General features: G+C 44.1%; 1 protein-coding gene and 1 long non-coding RNA gene across 3 annotated transcripts; one reads left to right on the plus strand and one right to left on the minus strand.

The window, feature by feature from the left end:
* The first annotated feature begins 9 nt into the window (after positions 1–9).
* LOC140422252 (uncharacterized) lies at positions 10–2712 on the plus strand. 2 transcript variants are annotated; one of them, XM_072507284.1, is made up of 2 exons: positions 10–102; positions 700–2712. In XM_072507284.1, the coding sequence occupies exon 2, from the start codon at positions 1056–1058 to the stop codon at positions 1971–1973; it is 918 nt and encodes a 305-aa protein (XP_072363385.1). In that variant the 5' UTR covers positions 10–102; positions 700–1055; the 3' UTR covers positions 1974–2712. The 2 variants fall into 2 exon arrangements, with proteins under 2 accessions (XP_072363385.1, XP_072363384.1); XM_072507283.1 differs by lacking the exon at positions 10–102 and adding an exon at positions 165–549.
* A 4503-nt stretch (positions 2713–7215) lies between these two features.
* Positions 7216–12794, minus strand: LOC140422289 (uncharacterized). The gene is made up of 2 exons (XR_011947363.1): positions 12692–12794; positions 7216–11428 (listed from the first exon to the last, which is right to left on the minus strand). It is a non-coding gene; the product is annotated as an uncharacterized lncRNA (long non-coding RNA).
* Between the last annotated feature and the right edge of the window lie 4852 nt (positions 12795–17646).

Consider the following 17646-nt stretch of genomic DNA (forward strand, 5'->3'; position numbering starts at 1 on the left):
TGGCCAACGCGTCATCCTGACAGTCAGGAGGTGGGAGCTACCCCGCACATGCTCAGCTTCACCTCTCCCTTGGACATGCGCAGTCCCGGACGAGGCGAGAGGGTAAGGTCACCGAGCGGTTTCTCGCTCTGGCCGGAGCCGTCAGATGGTTGCCCGGTAACCTTGTCTCGAGGAGGTGCCAGCGGAGGGAGAACAATGGGTGGAGGCGGGCACCCGTGACCCCGTGACGCCCCTGCGCACTGGAACCCTATGACGTCACCGAGAAACAGACTGATTCCTATTGGTTGATGTAGGCTGGGCTATATTGTGGCGTCACAGCCCGGAAGTTGGACATTGAGCTTCCTCTTCTGTGCGAGGAAATCAATGTTTCCTTCTTTCCTCATTCGGGGGCGGGGACGACATTGGCGACTTGCAACAACTGAAGGGAAAGGAACTGAATCCAATCTGTATATTACACATTTTTTGTGTAGTAATTCATGAAGATTTTCAGTCTGTATCCAGGCCAGGAAGCAGTGAGCATGGATCAGCACCTTCAGGAGAATTGGGAGGGTGAATATTAGATACAGCAGAGGGAGAATGGAGGGAGAGTGTGTGGGATGGAGATTTACAGTTTTTGCAGAATGAGAGAACAAGAATGTTCCAGAGAGACTAGATTTCTATTCTGTACTGATAGATAATTCTTGTAAATTGTTTTGACAGGATGTTAGAAGAGGAGGAATTACAGACAGAAATTTCAAACGACACATCTCGATCTGAGAGATTTAGATCTGACAGTCTAAATCTATACAAAACTTAGACTCCTTTAGAAACAAAAATCCAACAAAAGTTTTACTCAATTCCTTGGGACCTGAATATCATCAGCCTTTGAATCTAGAAGGAGAAAGGTTTCTCTCATCTCTCAGCTTCAAAAGATTTTAAACATCAGTTGGAAAAGCACCGAGGCACACATACACACCTGAGTGAGAGTGTGTCAGAGCACTGACTGTGGAGAGAGCTTTAACCAGTTACACAGCCTGAAAAAATATCACACCATTCACAGCGGGGAGAGACCGTACATGTGTTCTGTGTGTGGTCAAGGCTTCAATTGTGCATTCTGTAGAGATACAAGGAGACCGAAAACATGGAGTAGCCTTGGCAATGTTTGGACTGTGGGAAGGGATACAGAGCCCCATGTTTGCTGGAAGCTCATCGACGCATTCACACAGGGGAGAAGCCATTCACCTGCTCTCAGTGTGAGAAGGGATTCACTCAGTTACCCCATCTGCAGAGACACCAGCAAATTCACACTGGGGAGAAGTCATTCACCTGCTGTCAGTGTGAGAAAAGATTCACTCAGTTATTCCATCTACAGAGACACCAGCGTGTTCACACTGGGGAGAGGCCGTTCACCTGCTCTCAGTGTGGGAAGGGATTCATTCAATTATGCAACCTGCAGTTACATCAGCGAGTTCACACTGGGGAGAGGCTATTCACCTGTTCTCAGTGTGAGAAGGGATTCACTCAGTTATCCAACCTGCAGAAACATCAGCGAGTTCACACTGGGAAGAGGCCATTCACCTGCTCTCAGTGTGGGAAGGGATTCACTGAGTTATTCAGCCTGCAGAAACATCAGCAAATTTGCATTGGGGAGAGGCCATTCATCTGCTCTCAGTGTGGGAAGGGATTCACTCGGTTATACAATCTACTGTCACACCAGCGAGTTCACACAGGGGAGAAGCCGTTCACCTGCTCTCAATGTGAGAAGGGATTCAGACATTCATCCACCCTGCGGAAACACCAGCGGATTCACACTGGGGAGAAGCCGTTCACCTGCTCTCAGTGTGGGGAGGGATTCAGACATTCATCCACCCTGCAGAGACACCAGCGGATTCACACTGGGGCGAAGCCGTTCACCTGCTCTCAATGTGAGAAGTGAATCACTCGATTATCCATCAGAGACACCAGCTGATCCGATTGTAACCAACTTCACATAGGTCATACAGCACAGTAAAGGCCTTTCGGCCCCTCGAGGCTGCGCCAGTCCAAAACAACCACTTGCCTATTCTAATCCCATTTTCCAGTGCTTGGCCCATAGCCTGGACTTCACAAGTGCCTATCTAAATACTTCTTAAATGTCATGAGGGTCTCTGCCTCCACCACCCTTTCAGACAGCGTGTTCCAAACTCCCACCACCTTCTGGGTGAGAAAGGTTTTCCTCACATCCCCTCTAAACCTCCTGCCTCTTACCTTAAATCTCTGCCCCCTGGTCACTGATCCCTCTACCAAAGGGAGAAGTTTTTTCCTGTCTACTCTATCTATGCCCCTCATAATTTTGCTGATCATGTCCCCCTCAGTCTCCGCTGCTCCAAGGAAAACAATCCAAGTCTATCTCTTCATAACTAAAACTCTCCAACCAGGAAACATCCTGGTAAATTTCCTCTGCACCCTTTCCAGTGCTATCCCATCCTTTCTATAATGTGGATTCCTGGCTTTGGTTACTTTCTGTGCAGAATCTGCACGTTCTCCCCGTGTCTGTGTGGGTTTCCTTCGGGTGCTCCGGTATCCACCCACAAGTCCCAAAAGACGTGCTGTTCGGTAATTTGGACATTCTGAATTCTCCCTCCGTGTACCCAAACAAGCCAGAATGTGGCGACTAGGAGCTTTTCACAGTAACTTTATTGCAGTGTTAATGTAAGCCTACTTGTGACAATAAAGATTTATTATTATTATAAACTAGAATTGTGTGTTTGAATTTCTATCCTTGACTGACAGTGATGACTTTTGTCATCTCCTTTTACAGGACATTAGATTGGATGTTGAGTCTAGATCTGCCAGTCATCGTTGCATCAGGACCTGAATATCATCGGCCTTTGAATCGAGAAAATGTTTGTGCATTCTAAGCGTTTCAAAATATTTTAATCATCAGTATAACTGGAAAAACACCAAGATGCACATACCCGACATGTGTGTCCCAGTGCACTGACTGTAGAATGAGATTTTACCAGTTAGACTGCCAGAAAAACAGCATCCCAATCACTGCAGGGAGAGACCGTACATGTGTTGTGTGTGTGCATGAGGCTTGGTTGTCCAACCTGGAGAGTCACAGTCAGACCCACACCATGGAGAAACCGTGGCAATGTGGTGACTGTGGAAAGGGATTCAGATCCCCTTCTGTGCTGGAAATTCATCAAAGCAGTCACACTGGGGAGAGACCATTCACCTGCTCCGAGTGTGAGAAGGGTTTCATTAATTCATCCAGCTTCCTGAAGCACTTGCAGCTTCACACTAGGAGAAGGCCAGTCACCTGTCCTGAGTGTGGGAAGGGATTCAGTCATTCATCAAATTTACTGATATACCGACGGGTTCACACTGGGGAGAGACTGTTCACCTGCACTGAGTGTGGGAAGGGATTCAGTCATTCATCCAACTTACTGACAGACCAACACGTTCACACTGGGGAGAGGCCAGTCACCTGTCCTGAGTGTGATAAGGGATCCATTAATTCATCCGGCTTGCTGACTCACCGAAGAGTTCACACTGGGGAGAGGCTGTTCACCTGTCCTGAGTGTGGGAAGGGATTCAGTCATTCATCAAATTTACTGATACACCGACGGGTTCACACTGGGGAGAGACTGTTCACCTGTCCTGAGTGTGGAAAAGCATTCATTAATTCATCTCACCTGCGGAAGCACCAGCGAGTACACGCTGCGGAGAGGCCATTCATCTGCTCTGAGTGTGGGAAGAGATTCACTCAGTAAGAAGCCTCAGCCCCTCTTCATATGGCAGCAACGGGCCCGTCCCAACACCACATTCAGGTCTGGAAAAGTCTGAGCTGAGACTATCCTGACTGAGCTGAGAAAATTCAGAAAAGACATTAGTGACACCCTTGGGACAATGAAAAATTCAGTCTCAGAACTGGAACAAGCTGTCAGCGGTTTGGGAAAGAGAGTAGTGGAGCCTGAGAACAGAATTAGTGTGGTTAATGATAGTAACATTCACAGATACAGGCTCCTTTGTTATTTACACCAGAGAGACAGACGGTTAGAGGACAGATGTCAGAACCTCGAACATTTCATGAGATGGAACAACCTGTGAATTTATGAGGTGCCAGAAAACTCAGTAGGCGGGACATTATCCGCTGGGTCGAAAGCTTTCTCAAGAACCTGCTTAAACTCCCGATCGATTTCCCACTGCAACGAGAGTGGGCTCACAGATCACTGCAACAAAAGCCGTCAGATGCTAATTCACCCCAAGATCATTTGTGGTGAAATTTCTCAGCTCCAGATGAAAATGTTAAATTAATTGCAGACTCTAAATTTTTTTTTTTTTTTTAATGTGAAAGGGTGACATAAACCCATTGAGAGAAAAAAGATGCTCTGTCAGTTGAAACATCTGAGCTGCAAAACTGCATTTTTACAAGAAACACATTTGTCAGACATAGACCACAGTAAGCTGGGCAGATCCTGGGCAAACCAGGGATTCTTATCCTCTCGTGCATCAGGCTAAATTGCACCTTAATTGGAAAAAATAATTATGTCCTCTAAATTTATATTTTAAAAAGCAAGCCTTGGTGGCGACATAAACAAATTTTATAAGACCGTTAAAGACATACATCCACCTTTACTTCAGCAGGCCTATCGTCACTCATTAGAAACTGGATCATTGGCTCCTTCATGGAGAGATGCAATTATAACGGTCATTCATAAGGAGGGGAGAGACCCAACAGAGTGTGGGTCACATCGCCCCATATCATAACTTAATTGTATCCTGAAGGTTCTAACATCAATACTGGCCCATAGAGTAAACAGAATAATAACTGAGGTGTTAACACCCAGACCAAACTGGGTGTTACTCTGGAGACAATCTCCACAGGCTCCTTAACATCATGACTCATGACCAAGGGAATGGAGTTGAGGCCATGATCTTATCTTTAGATGCTGAAAAGGCATTTGATCGAATATCATGGGTGTACCTATTTCAGACTTTACACCAGCCTGGAGTTTGGACTCAAGATCCTCTATTCAAATCCACGGGCTTCTGTTCGTGTGAACAGTCATATTGCTGAAGTCTTTGGGCTAGAGAGGGGAACAAGACCGGGTTGGTCTCTGTCCCCCTCTTCTGTTCACTTATGTATAGAACCCTTAGCCCAAATGGTGAGAGACAAGACAGACGTAAAGGCGTTCTAGCTGGAGAAGAAAAGCACAAGTTGTCATTCTATGCTGATAACGTCCTGCTTTACTTATCAGATCCTGCAACATCCATATTTTCTATGAAAGAGAGTATTTAAAAGGTAGGCTGTGACTCGGGTTATAAAGTTAATGTTAAAAAGTTTGAAGCAATGGTGGACAAATCCCAACCATATGGAGAAACAACGTGCCTTTAAATGGCTCAGTCGGACACTAAATATCTCAGTATTCTTGTCCCACCAACAATCGATAGAATATATGGAGCAAATTACACTCGCATCGTTAACTGTATGAAGAGTGGGCTGGATGAGTGGCTGAGCCGACCACTCTCTCTGTCAGGACGGATTGAAGGTATTCGGATGAATGTCCTCCCCAGATTGTTGTCCCTGTTCCAGATGTTACCTGTTCAGATTCCAGAATCTACATTCAATTTGCTACATTGTCCGATCTCCCGTTTCTGGGCAGCTCAACTATAATCTGTGACAGCTTGGTTAACAGGCAGCGTAGACACATGATGGCTGAACCTGGAGAAACATGTGTCCCAACTTCCATTAACAGCACTGCCATTTCTGGGTAACAGCATAAACGATTGCAGAATGAGTGAATGCCAGATTGACTAACAATATTTGGAAAGAAATTCAGAAATCATTTGATTTACCTGGTTCAATCTCGGCTCTGACCACCATTGGGTCTATAAAACATTTAATACTCTCCACGCCCGATAAGGACTTTTTAAGAAATGGTCTGAATATTGCCTCACCTTCACCAGATATTTCAGCAGATACTCCAAAATCTTTTGAGCAGATCAGAGGGGAATTTGGCCTTCCAAATACTAACATTTTAGCATACGTACTGATACAACATTTTCTTTGCAAACATGAAGGGGGCAATTTCATGGAAAAGAAACAGAGTCCCATTTTGGGCCTGTTTAACAGGATGGTTTTCAGCGCTTGCAGCGGTTGAACTGCAACAGGAGATAGCAGTGGAAGACTGGGATCAAACTTGTCCTGAGACCAATCTCGTCACCGACCCAAATATCCGGAGGGAATATAAATGGAAGCTCATTCCGAGCTACTTCAGAAGACCACATATTACTGTAAGAATTGGTTCCTCCTCTACAAGTAGTTACTGGAAAGACTGCAGGAAATCATTACTTCCACACATTCTGATCGTGGCCAAATTTGAGAGAGATTGGGATAAGATATTCAAAACATTGGCTGAGGTGTTGCACATGGACATCCCACAGACCCTCCTCCAGCTGCTCTGTGAGGGACAATTCCAGAAGAGATGGAACGAAGAAAACAACACAATCTTTTACAAGTTTTGCTGTCATGAAGGGTGTTGTCCTCAAATAGCTGAAACCCATTCCCCCAACCTGTGAAACTTGGTGATCCGAAGTCAGAGAGCGATTTGAGATGGACAGAATCCCGCATGCATTCCGCTCCCAGAGCCAAACATTATTTCAAAGGTGATTGCCAGTAACGGGATTATTCATATGAATTAAACCACAGAGAGCCCCCAACCCAGCCCCACTCATTATATACATTTTATTTGCCTTTTTAAAAAAAAACGTGTTTTCCCATCTATTTCCGTGGTCATTTTTTACTGATGCTCGATGTAAGGAAGCAACTTTTATACGGACCAGTTATCATCATCAAACTCTTGTTTATCTGCTGTATCGACACCTGTCTGTACGTGTAACTTGATTCTCAAAACCAAAAGTGTCTTTGTTATACTGTGTCTTTTATATTTCTGTCAACAATGCCAATGATTGATGTGGACAATTCGAACCATTTTAACCTTTTGTTTCTGTGTGCCGTGAGAAAATTAAAATAAAGAGTTTTTCAAAAAGCACTCCATTGGTTGCAAAGCACTATGGGACATCCAGTGGTTGTGGAAGGCGCTATAGAAATGAAAGTTTTTAAATTGAAGACTTCTGTCATCTGATCTTGTTTTATGGAACTTAACTGATTCAGCCACCCCCAACTTACCATTTAATAAATTCACTTTGGGTCAGACAAAACTTTAAACAATTAAGACAAAGGCAGAATTCTCTGGATAGAAAATTTTAAAAGAAGTTTATTAAATGAAAAAGGTTTACTGAACAACTTTAAGAAATTGACTATTTACAACTTCATGTGGGTGATCAGTCTGTAGAAGCGTAACCCTCTCTCTGGCTCCTTCTTTGACAGTAATTCTTGTGGAATTCAGCCTCGAGAGTCTGGCTCCTTCTTTGACAGTAATTTGCTTGGAACTCGCCCTCGGGAGTCTTCAGTACTTGGCCAGCAAGGAAGACCTTCAGAATCTCTACTTTTATCCCCAAAGTGACCATTACCTCACATCAGAGTTGGGCCTGTTGTAACATGACCATTGGTCAATTTGGTCACTGGATTAATTGAATTGGATCCCCAAATTACTGACACAACCTTTTCTCATTATCTCAGACAGGAATACAATAGAACTGTTTCATACTATCCCTTTATCTGATTCTATACAATCCCATTATTCAGACAGTTTCCAATGTTGAGACTAATCAGAGCTTGAAGGTCTCTCTTGCCAGTACATTTATCTTCATTGCACATTCTTTTTAAAAATAAATTTAGAGTATCCAATTCTTTTTTTTCCAATTCAGGGACAGTTTAGCGTGGCAAATCCACCTACCCTGCACATCTTTTGGGTTGTGGGGGTGAGACCCATGCAGACAGTGACCCGGAGCGGGGATCGAACCCGGGTCCTTGGCACCGTGAGGCAGTAGTGCTAACCACTGCACCACCATGCCACCCACTTCATTGTACATTCTTTACATACACAGCAATTAAGGTTTTATATGTTTACAGCAAATAAAACTCAGCCTTTTACTATAATTACTGATTCATTAATTGTATCTCAATTAAGGCTGAGTACTTATTCAATCATCTGTTAGTGACAGGTAGCTAATTAGCTAATTAGTACAGTAATCTTTAATTAATACATTTGGTTACTACAAGATCCACTGATTCAAAAAGACAATTTTGGAAGACAATAGCTTTCTTTCTTACTCATCGTGATCGGATTGAAGTGTCAGCCTTATACTTGATGCCAGATTGGACAAAACATAATGTGTAGCTGATCAAAATGATAAAAGAAATCCTTAGTTTAAACAATTTCTGTTGCTATGCAGCTTATTCAAGCATTTAGGTTGATACAGTGTTAACTTTTGAAATAAAGTTCCTGTCACATATTAGAGTTAAAAATGGCTTCCTTGACCTTGTTATGTATAATGTTCAGAGTCAGCATGGGCACGAGGGGTGGATTGGGCTCCTTCTGTGCTTTCTGAACCTCATTTGCACTTAACGAAAAGTGGTAAATACCAGGAATCCACTTCCTATGAGTGGATTTGAAGCAGAGTCATTGGAATGTTTCCCAAAGGAAGGTGGAGGGGCACCTGAGGGATATAAATGAAAAGGGATAGATCTATAGAGAGAAATGTCATCTGCTCCAGTCTCTCCAATTAACTGACGTCCCTCATCCCAGGTGCCATTCTCGTATATCTCCTCTGCACCCTCTCTGAGAACTTCACATCTTTCCGAAAGTGTGGGGCCCCAAAGTAAGGTTCCATTTTCGAGGGATCAAATTGTTCAATACGTTAAACTTGTTTAGAACCAGGGTTAGATTACAAAGGCAGTACTGTAAACATTTGTGATCGCCATTTAGGAAAAGGAAATAGAGGCCTTGGAGAAGGTGCAACAAAGATTCACAAAAATACTACAATCAGATGAAATGGGGCAGCAGTCGGCCATTCGAGGGGCCGGGTGGCCTACTGCTGCTCCTAATTCGTACCTTATCACATCCTTTATAATAGATTGTAGCATTTTCCCTCCTACTGATGTCAGGCTAATGGGTCTGTGGTTCCCCGTTTTCTCTCTCCCTCCTTAAATATTGGGGTTACAATTACCACCTTCCAATCTGCAGGAACCGTTCCAGAATCTATAGAATGTTGAAATGTTGAAAGATGATCACCAATGTATCCACTATCTCTACAGCCGCCTCTTTCAATACTCTGGGATGTGGAGCATCAGCTTTTGGGGATTTATTAACTTTCAATCACATTAATTTCTCCAATATTATTTTTTCACCAATTCTAACCTCTTTCAGTCCCTCGTGCTCACTAGACCCGTGGGACAATTAATGTGTCTTCCTCCATGAAGACAGATACACATTGTTTAGTTTCTCTGCCATTTCCTTATTCCCCATTATAAACTCTCCTGTCACTGCCTGGAATGGACCCACATTGGTCTTTGCTAATCTTTTCCTTTTCACATTCCTATAGGAGCTTTTCCAGGCGGTTTTTATGTTTCTCACCAGTTTGCTCTCATATTCTATTTTCTCTTGATCAGTTTCTTGATCCTCCTTAGCTGAATTCTAAACAATTTCCGAAACCTCAGGCTTTTATTTTTTTAAAGTTAAAGTTAGAGTACCCAATTCATTTTTCCAATTAAGGGGCAATTTAGCATGGCCAATCCACCTAGCCTGCACATCTTTGGGTTGTGGGGATGAAACCCACGGAAATACGGGAGAATGTGTAAACTCCGCAGATAGTGACCCAGAGCCAGTATCGAACCTGAGATCTCGGTGCCGTGAGGCAGCAGTGCTAACCAATATGCCACCGCGCTGCCCCCAAAACCTCAGGCTTACTACTATTTTGTCCAGTTTATGGGTCCCTTCCTTTGATCAAAAGGAATCTTTAACTTTCCTGTAGCCACGCTTGCTGTTCCTGTTTGAGTTTTGTTTCTGAAAGGTATCTATATTTGATGTAAATATTTGAATTTAAAGTCGCTAAAATTTCCAAAATATCATAGGCTGCTCTCCCTTTTGAGAGAGAGAGAGAGCTGACTGGTGATGATTTAAACGGAGGGTCACCACACCTCAGTTGCGGGGCAATGTTGACAAGGCTGGGCCTTCATGGATAACCAAAGCCGCTACGGGGGTGAAGCCACGCTGTTGGCGTTGTGCCACATCATGAAACAGACAGCCAGCTAGCTGTGCTAACTGACCCCTTGGTAAATATGTAATAATTCCTTAAATATTAGCTACTGTCTATCTCCGAACATACCATTTATTGTAGTTTCTCAGTCCACCTCAGACAAAGTGCCTCTCATGCTGATAGCTTCCTTCTGTGGAAACACCCAGATAAATTAGACAAAAAAAACATGAAAACACCATAGCCATCTTCATGGCAACATGGCATGCTTTGGGGGTTTCCAAACAGAAATGAGAAATAATTATCTTCGAACTTCCAGACCCCTTTCACTCTGTGGTTCATGTGCAATTTGAAGCCAAAATCGCAACAAGGCCCAAAAAGCATCAGCCCACTGGAGGCAAATTAGTCAGACCGGTTAGTCCAGCAGAAAGCAAAGTTCCGACAAATCCCATTTACCAACTGTCAGATGAGCGAAATGCAGTCCTGGATGTAAATGAGAGCAGAAACAAAATCATCAGAATCCAATCCCTGTAATCACTTGTGAACTTGTTGGTGTCTCCGCAGGTGCGATGAATCACGAAATCCCTTCTCACACTGAGAGCAGATGAATGGTCTCTCCCCAGTGTGAATTCGCTGGTGTATCTGCAGGCTGGATAACCGAGTGAATCCCTTCCCACACTGAGAGCAGGTGAATGGCTTCTCCCCAGTGTGAACTCGCTGGCGTCTCTGCAGAGTGGTTGAATCACTGAACCCCTTCCCACACTGAGGGCAGGTGAATGGCTTTTCCCCAGTGTGAATTCTCTGATGTCTGTGCAGGTGGGATTGCAGAATGAATCCCGTCCCACATTGAAAGCAGGTGAATGGCCTCTCCCCGGTGTGACTGCGTCGATGAGCTTCCAGCTCTGATGGTGCTTTGTATCTCTTCTCACAATCCCCACATTTCCACGGTTTCTCCATGGTACACTTGCCCTAATGTCTCTGCAGGTTGGACAAGCAGTTGAAGCCTTTACCACTCACATGTGGATGATTTCTCCCCGCTGTGAATGGTATGATGACTAATCAGGTTGTGAAATCGGTTAAAGCTCTTTCCACAGTCAGTGCACTGGAACACTCTCACTCAGATGCCTGTGTGTCTCAGTGCTTTCCAGTCACACTGATGTTTAAAATATTTTGAAGCGGACAAACATTTCTCCTTCCAGATTATAAGGCTGTTGATAATCACAAACCTAATAATCGAGTGATTCTGTGAGATCTGGACATTTGGTTTGAGATGTCTGTCTGTAATTCCTCCTTTTCTAATATCCTGTAAGTAGAATTCACAACAGACATCACATTTAGTGCAGGGCAGAAATTCAGAACAGACAATTTTAGTTTCTATGAAACATTCTTTCCTCTCTCATGCCCCAAAAGCTGTAAACCTCCATCCCACACACTCTCCCTCCATTCTCACTCTGCTGTATCTAATATTCGCCATCCCAATTCTCCTGAAGATGCTTATTCAGGCTGATCAACACATCCACGCTGACCACTTCATCTCTTGGACCGAGAGGTTCATAAGAAATAGGAGCTGCAATCGGACATTCTTCCCTTCGGACCAGCTCAGCCATTCAATGAGATCATTGAACGATCTACATAAACACCATTTTCCCACACTATGCCCCATATCCCTTGATATCTTTAATATCTAGAAACCTATCAATCTCTATCTTGCAAATCCTTAATGACTGAGGCTCCACACTCTTCTGGGGGAGAGAATCCTTAATTTTCCGGCCTGTTCCCCATAACCCTCGACTCCCTTGTCAATCAGAAATTGGTAGAACTCATACTTGAAAATATTCAATTCCACTGATCCCAGTGGAAGAGAAATCCAGAGACAAACAACCCTCCGAGGAAAGAGATGCTTGGAAATATATAATGTAGCTACAGTACAATATATGTATTTTAAATTTTTTAAATTCAGAGTACCCGATTATTTTTTTCCAATCAAGGGGCAATTTAGCATGGTCAATTCACCTATCCTGCACATCTTTCTGGGTTTATGGGGATGAGACCCACGCAGACACGGGAGAATGTGCAAACTCCACACGGACAGTGACTCAAGGGCTGGGACCAAACCCGGGTCCCCAATGTCGGAAGGCAGCAGTGCTAACCACTGCGCCACGGTGCTGCCCTCTACAGTACAATATTACACAACTAGAAATAATATTAAATGCACTTTATTACAGAACCATCAATATATCTAATCTGTATTATATAACACTAGACATATCTCTGTCCGATATTAATTTACTGACCCTTTAAATGTCAGCCATCTCCTCGGGAAATCAGCCCGTGAATTGTGAACATTGGGAAAGAGACCATCCTTTTAGCCAAACAAATAAATGTGTCAAGCTCAGGGAGCAAAGGATGTCAATGTCTTTAAGAGAGAGAGACCTGGGCCAACCTTTGCAGAGTCTGCACCCTCCCTGGATTCACTTCCTTTCCCTTCAGTTGCTGCAAGTGACCAATTGAAGGTGAGAATGAGAAAAGAAATGGAAAGGGGGAGAAAAGAAAGTGTTTTACTCACAGATGTTGGAGACAGGAGGCAGTTTCCGTCTGTGAAGCTCAATTTTCATTCATGCAAATCCCGCGCACTGATTGACTGGAGGACCAACTGGAGGACCAGAGTCCTTCCGGTCCTCCAATTTTTCCCATTGGGCAACACCTTTGCAGGAAGGTAAGGTTGATGACTCTTCCCCGCACATGCGCAGCTTCCCCTCTCCCTTGGTCCTGCGTAGTCCCGGGCCGCCTACCGACGCAGCGGATAGAGCCGTTTCCACAGTGCACGGAATTGTGGGAACTGCGACCGCCATTACTCATCTGGAGCCCAATCTCCAAACCCCTGGGACTGGGATGAAAAATGGAGGTACGGGAGGGAGCAGTGGCCCAACCCTGACACAAAGTCACTGGATTTGACTGTGACATCTCGCTTTGCAGAACAGTTTGTGAACTTCAGGTGTAAAGATTTAGACAGCACGGTAGCATTGTGGTTAGCACAATTGCTTCACAGCTCCAGGGTCCCAGGTTCGATTCCGGCTTGGGTCACTGTTTGTGCGGAGTCTGCACATCCTCCCCGTGTGTGCGTGGGTTTCCTCCGGGTGCTCCGGTTTCCTCCCACAGTCCAAAGATGTGCAGGTTAGGTGGATTGGCCATGATAAATTGCCCCTTAGTGTCCAAAATTGCCCTTAGTGTTGGGTGGGGTTACTGGGTGATGGGGATAGGGTGGAGGTGTTGACTTTGGGTAGGGTGCTCTTTCCAAGAGCCGGTGCAGACTCGATGGGCCGAATGGCCTCCTTCTGCACTGTAAATTCTGTGAAATAACCAGTGGCTGACTCCAGGACACCGTACACCTGGGTGACATATTGGGGCGGGAATAGGTGAATGTGAAACTGAAACCGAGAGTCAGCACCTTCAGGGGAGGAGAATTGAGGGAAAATCAGGAGGAGGATAGTGGGATGAAGTAGTGTTACAACCAGCAGGGAGGAGGTAGAGATTGGGACACAGATTTATTGTTTGAGACGATGAATGATTCTGCTGTTGTTGCTGTACCAAACCTTATTGATGCTGAAGGTTGAGGCTTATTTTTGCTGATGTTAGGGACCCTTGTAACTGAAATGGAGTTTAAAATTCTGGATTTAGGTCAAATGAACCAAATTTGAATTGCACACCCTGTTTCATGTCCTTCCGGTAGTTCAGTTGGGTCTGCTGATTGTTGGGTGATCAGTGTCTTTTTAAGAACTGCAGTTTGTGATCTCTCCACATTCATTCAGGGACTCTCAGCTGAAATTATTTTACAATAAAACAGTTCACTTTCAGCATCGCACCCAAACAAACCCATTGGAGTGAAATCAACAACTCCAAGTCTGAAGTGTTCCACTGAGTGAAATGACATAGAATTGACATCAAATAAACAGGCCATAAGGTCCACCTGGCCTGTGACGGTTTTGATGCTCCACATACGATTCCTCCCAGTCGTCTTCACCTTCACTGTCCGTCTGGGCTCAGTGGATAACACTCCTTGCTCTGAGTTCCAAAGGTTCTGGGCTCATTTCTCAATCAGGACTGGAGAACAAAACCCACGGCTGCCCTCTAGTGCAGTGCTGAGGGAGTGCTGCTCTTTTCGAGGTGCCATCTTTCAAATGATGTGTGAAACTATGGTCCAATTTTCCTCCTTTGGTGAATATAAAATATGCCACATCATTCTTTTTGAAGAAGAGCAGGGGAGTTAACCTCGGTGTCCTGGTCAATATATATCCCTCAATCAACATCACTAAAACAGATCATTATTATCCTATTGTTGTTTGTGGGATTTTGTTAACTGTCAATAGGTTGTAGGGAGACTACAAACAGATACAAACAGGTTAAGTGAGTGGGCAACAATTTGCAGGATGGAATATAATGTGGGGAAGCTTGACTGTGTTCACTTTTGCAAGAAGAAGAGAGAAACACAATTCTATTTAAATGGAGTGCGATTTCAATACTCAGTGTTACAGAGGGATCTGGGTGTCCTGGTACAGGATTCAGAAAAAGTTAATATGAAGGTACATTAAGTGATTAGGAAAACAACTGAAACATTAGTGTTTCCCACAAGGGGAATGAAAGTTACAGCTGTGCAGGGCCTTGGTGAGACCACATCTGGAATAGTGTGCACTATTTCTTCACTATGTTTGAAACACAAAAATATAATTGTGTTAACAGCAGTTCAGAGAAGGTTCACTCGACTCATTCTCAGGATGAAGGGCTTCTCTTATGCAGAAAGGTGGAACATGTTAGGTCCTTAGCCAGTGGAGTTCAGAGGAAGGAGAGGTAATATTATAGAAACATTTACAATCCTGAGGTGATTTAATAGGGTGGAAATTAGGTGATGTTTCCAAATATGAGAGAGACTAGAACCAGGGGACACAGTTTATCAATATGAGGTCCACCATTCAGACGATGATTGAGGAGAATGTCTTTCTCACAGAGGGTGTTTAGTCTGTGGAATTCTCTTCACTAGAGAGCAGTGGGGCTGGGTCATTGAATATATTCAAGGCAGAGTTAGACAGATTATTAACAAAGGAGACGAGGGTTATGGGGGTGAGACAGGAAAATGGAGTTGAGATCACAGCCAGATTAGCAATGATCTTATAGAATTGTGCAGCAGGTTCAAAGAGCTGAATGGCATACTCCTGTTCCTATGTTCTTATCTTGTTTTCCCTAAATTTGCTGCCACGTTTCCTACACAACAGTGACTACATTTCAGAAAGTACATCATTGGCTGGAAAGTGCATCGAGAAATCCAATGGCCCTGAAAGCTGTTGTACAAGTCTAAATCTATGTTAGAGTACCTGACCCTTAAAGGGAGACGCTATTGAAGATATTTCATTACCGAGCTTATGTACAGTACAAATTATTAATTACAAAAATGTGTTAATGAGGTGAAGTCCAACAGCCAATTATGATAAAGTGGCTGACTCCAACTATTCTCTATGGAATCATCACTCTTTTTAGTGACTACAATGTACTGACATCACCAGACCTAAACACATAGAGCTTCCATGCTCATCGATCCCCAAACAGGCTGAATGTGCCCGACACCCAAAGTGGGGAGTCACAGGAACAGCTAACAGAGGAGCCAAAGAGAAACCATTTGGGTGCAGAACATTGTAAATATCCATTTACTCTGGCTGTCTTTGAGCCTCAACTAATTTTCTGCTTTTTATAACCATGTTCAGTTTCATTAATAAACTTTTATCAGGAAAAATATTTGATTTTTGGTGACTTTTCTTGATTAGACTGATGCACATTAAGGATAGTGGGTAAGAGGGGTTGACAGGCTCTTTAACAGAAAGTGAGCCACTCTAAGGCAGTGTTTTTCAAACGTTTTTACTTAGTACCCATTTTTGCCAAGCGGTCGACCTTCACGACCAACATCGGCCGAACTTTGTGAACCACGTCGGCAATCATTGCGAGCCACGCCGGCTGACCTATGTGACCCTCGCTAGCCGACCTTCGCGATCCACCATTTTCACTGACCTTTAATGTGACAGGTGAGTCTGCTTGGTCGTCACGATCTCACTTGCTTCGTTATTCAATGTTATGTTCCTGACAATGACTTCAGCTGATGATTTAAGATCTCACTGCATCCGTTGAAAAAAATGAAGAGATTTATCCTCAAACTCACCATGTTTTGTCTTCAAATGTCTTTGAAGTTTTGAGAGTTTTAAACTTTCATTTCCCAGTGCTTCCCTGCATATAACATACTTTGAATCCTGATTTGCAGTGGTACAATGAATAACGCATCCCTCAAGTAATCATCTTTATGCTGCTTTGTTCCTGTTCGCAGCTTCTTCTTCATGGGTTGTTCACCAGAGGCCCTGGAGCTCAAAATGGAGGAATCACTCTCGCGCGCCCAGAGCACGTGATGTCAGTGTGGCCTGCTGTCTGCCACCACTCCAGGCAGAAGACTCCAGCTATTAAAAAAAAATTCTGCTCCTGGGTCAGCGTACTGACATCAGGAGGCTGCTTTCTACCCCGCTGGGCTCCGGGCCTGCACACTGCTGAGGGGGCACCCATGCGGGGCACAGCTGGCATTCTAAAAGCCGGTTGCACCGTTGAGCACCGATTCTCATGATCCGGAATGCCACGACACGACCTTCCCAATACCCGCCCAGGACCCACCCATGGGTCGAGCCGCTGGATTTGAAAATGACTGCTCCAAGGTAATTGGCAAAGGAGCCAGTGGGGTAGATGAGATTTTATTTTTTGACACAGCGAGCTGTTCTGATCTGCCTGAAAGCTGATTCAGTAGTCATAGAGTCATAGATTTTTTCAGCATGGAAACAGGCTCTTCAGCCCAGATTGTCCATGCCGCCCAGTTTCTATCACTAAGCTAGTCCCACTTGCCAATATTTAGCCCATATCCCTCTATACCCACCCTTCCCATGTAACTGTCTAACTGCTTTTTCAAGGACAAAATTGTACCCGCCCATACCACTGCCTCTGGCAGCCGTTCCAGATGCTCACCACCTTCTGTCTGAAGAAATTTCCCCTCTGGTCTCTTTTGTATCTCTTTCCTCTCACCTTAAACCATGCCCTCTAGTTCTAGACTCCTCTATCTTATGGAAAAGATGTCAACTGTATACCTTATCTATGCTTCTTATTATTTTATAAACCTCTATAAGGTCACACCTAAGCCTCCTACACTCCAGGGAAAAAAGTCCCAGCCGATCCAGCTTCTCCTTATAACTCAGACCATCAAGTCCTGGCAGCATCCTGGTAAATCTCTTCTGCACTCTTTCTAGTTTAATAATATCCTTCCTATAATAGGCTGACCAGAACTGTTCCTCATCATCCAGATGAATTTTCTGCACTAAGGTTATGTCGACTTTCTCCTGAAGAAAGGAGAGGATCTTTTTCCTTCTGAAAGGGTGATGGATGCCCCGTACATTCCCTGAGAAAATTTGCAGATTAACTGCCACCATTAGTTAGGTGACAGAGAGA

This window comes from Scyliorhinus torazame, chromosome 5 (genome assembly GCF_047496885.1).
Source record: "Scyliorhinus torazame isolate Kashiwa2021f chromosome 5, sScyTor2.1, whole genome shotgun sequence".
NCBI lineage: Eukaryota > Metazoa > Chordata > Chondrichthyes > Carcharhiniformes > Scyliorhinidae > Scyliorhinus > Scyliorhinus torazame.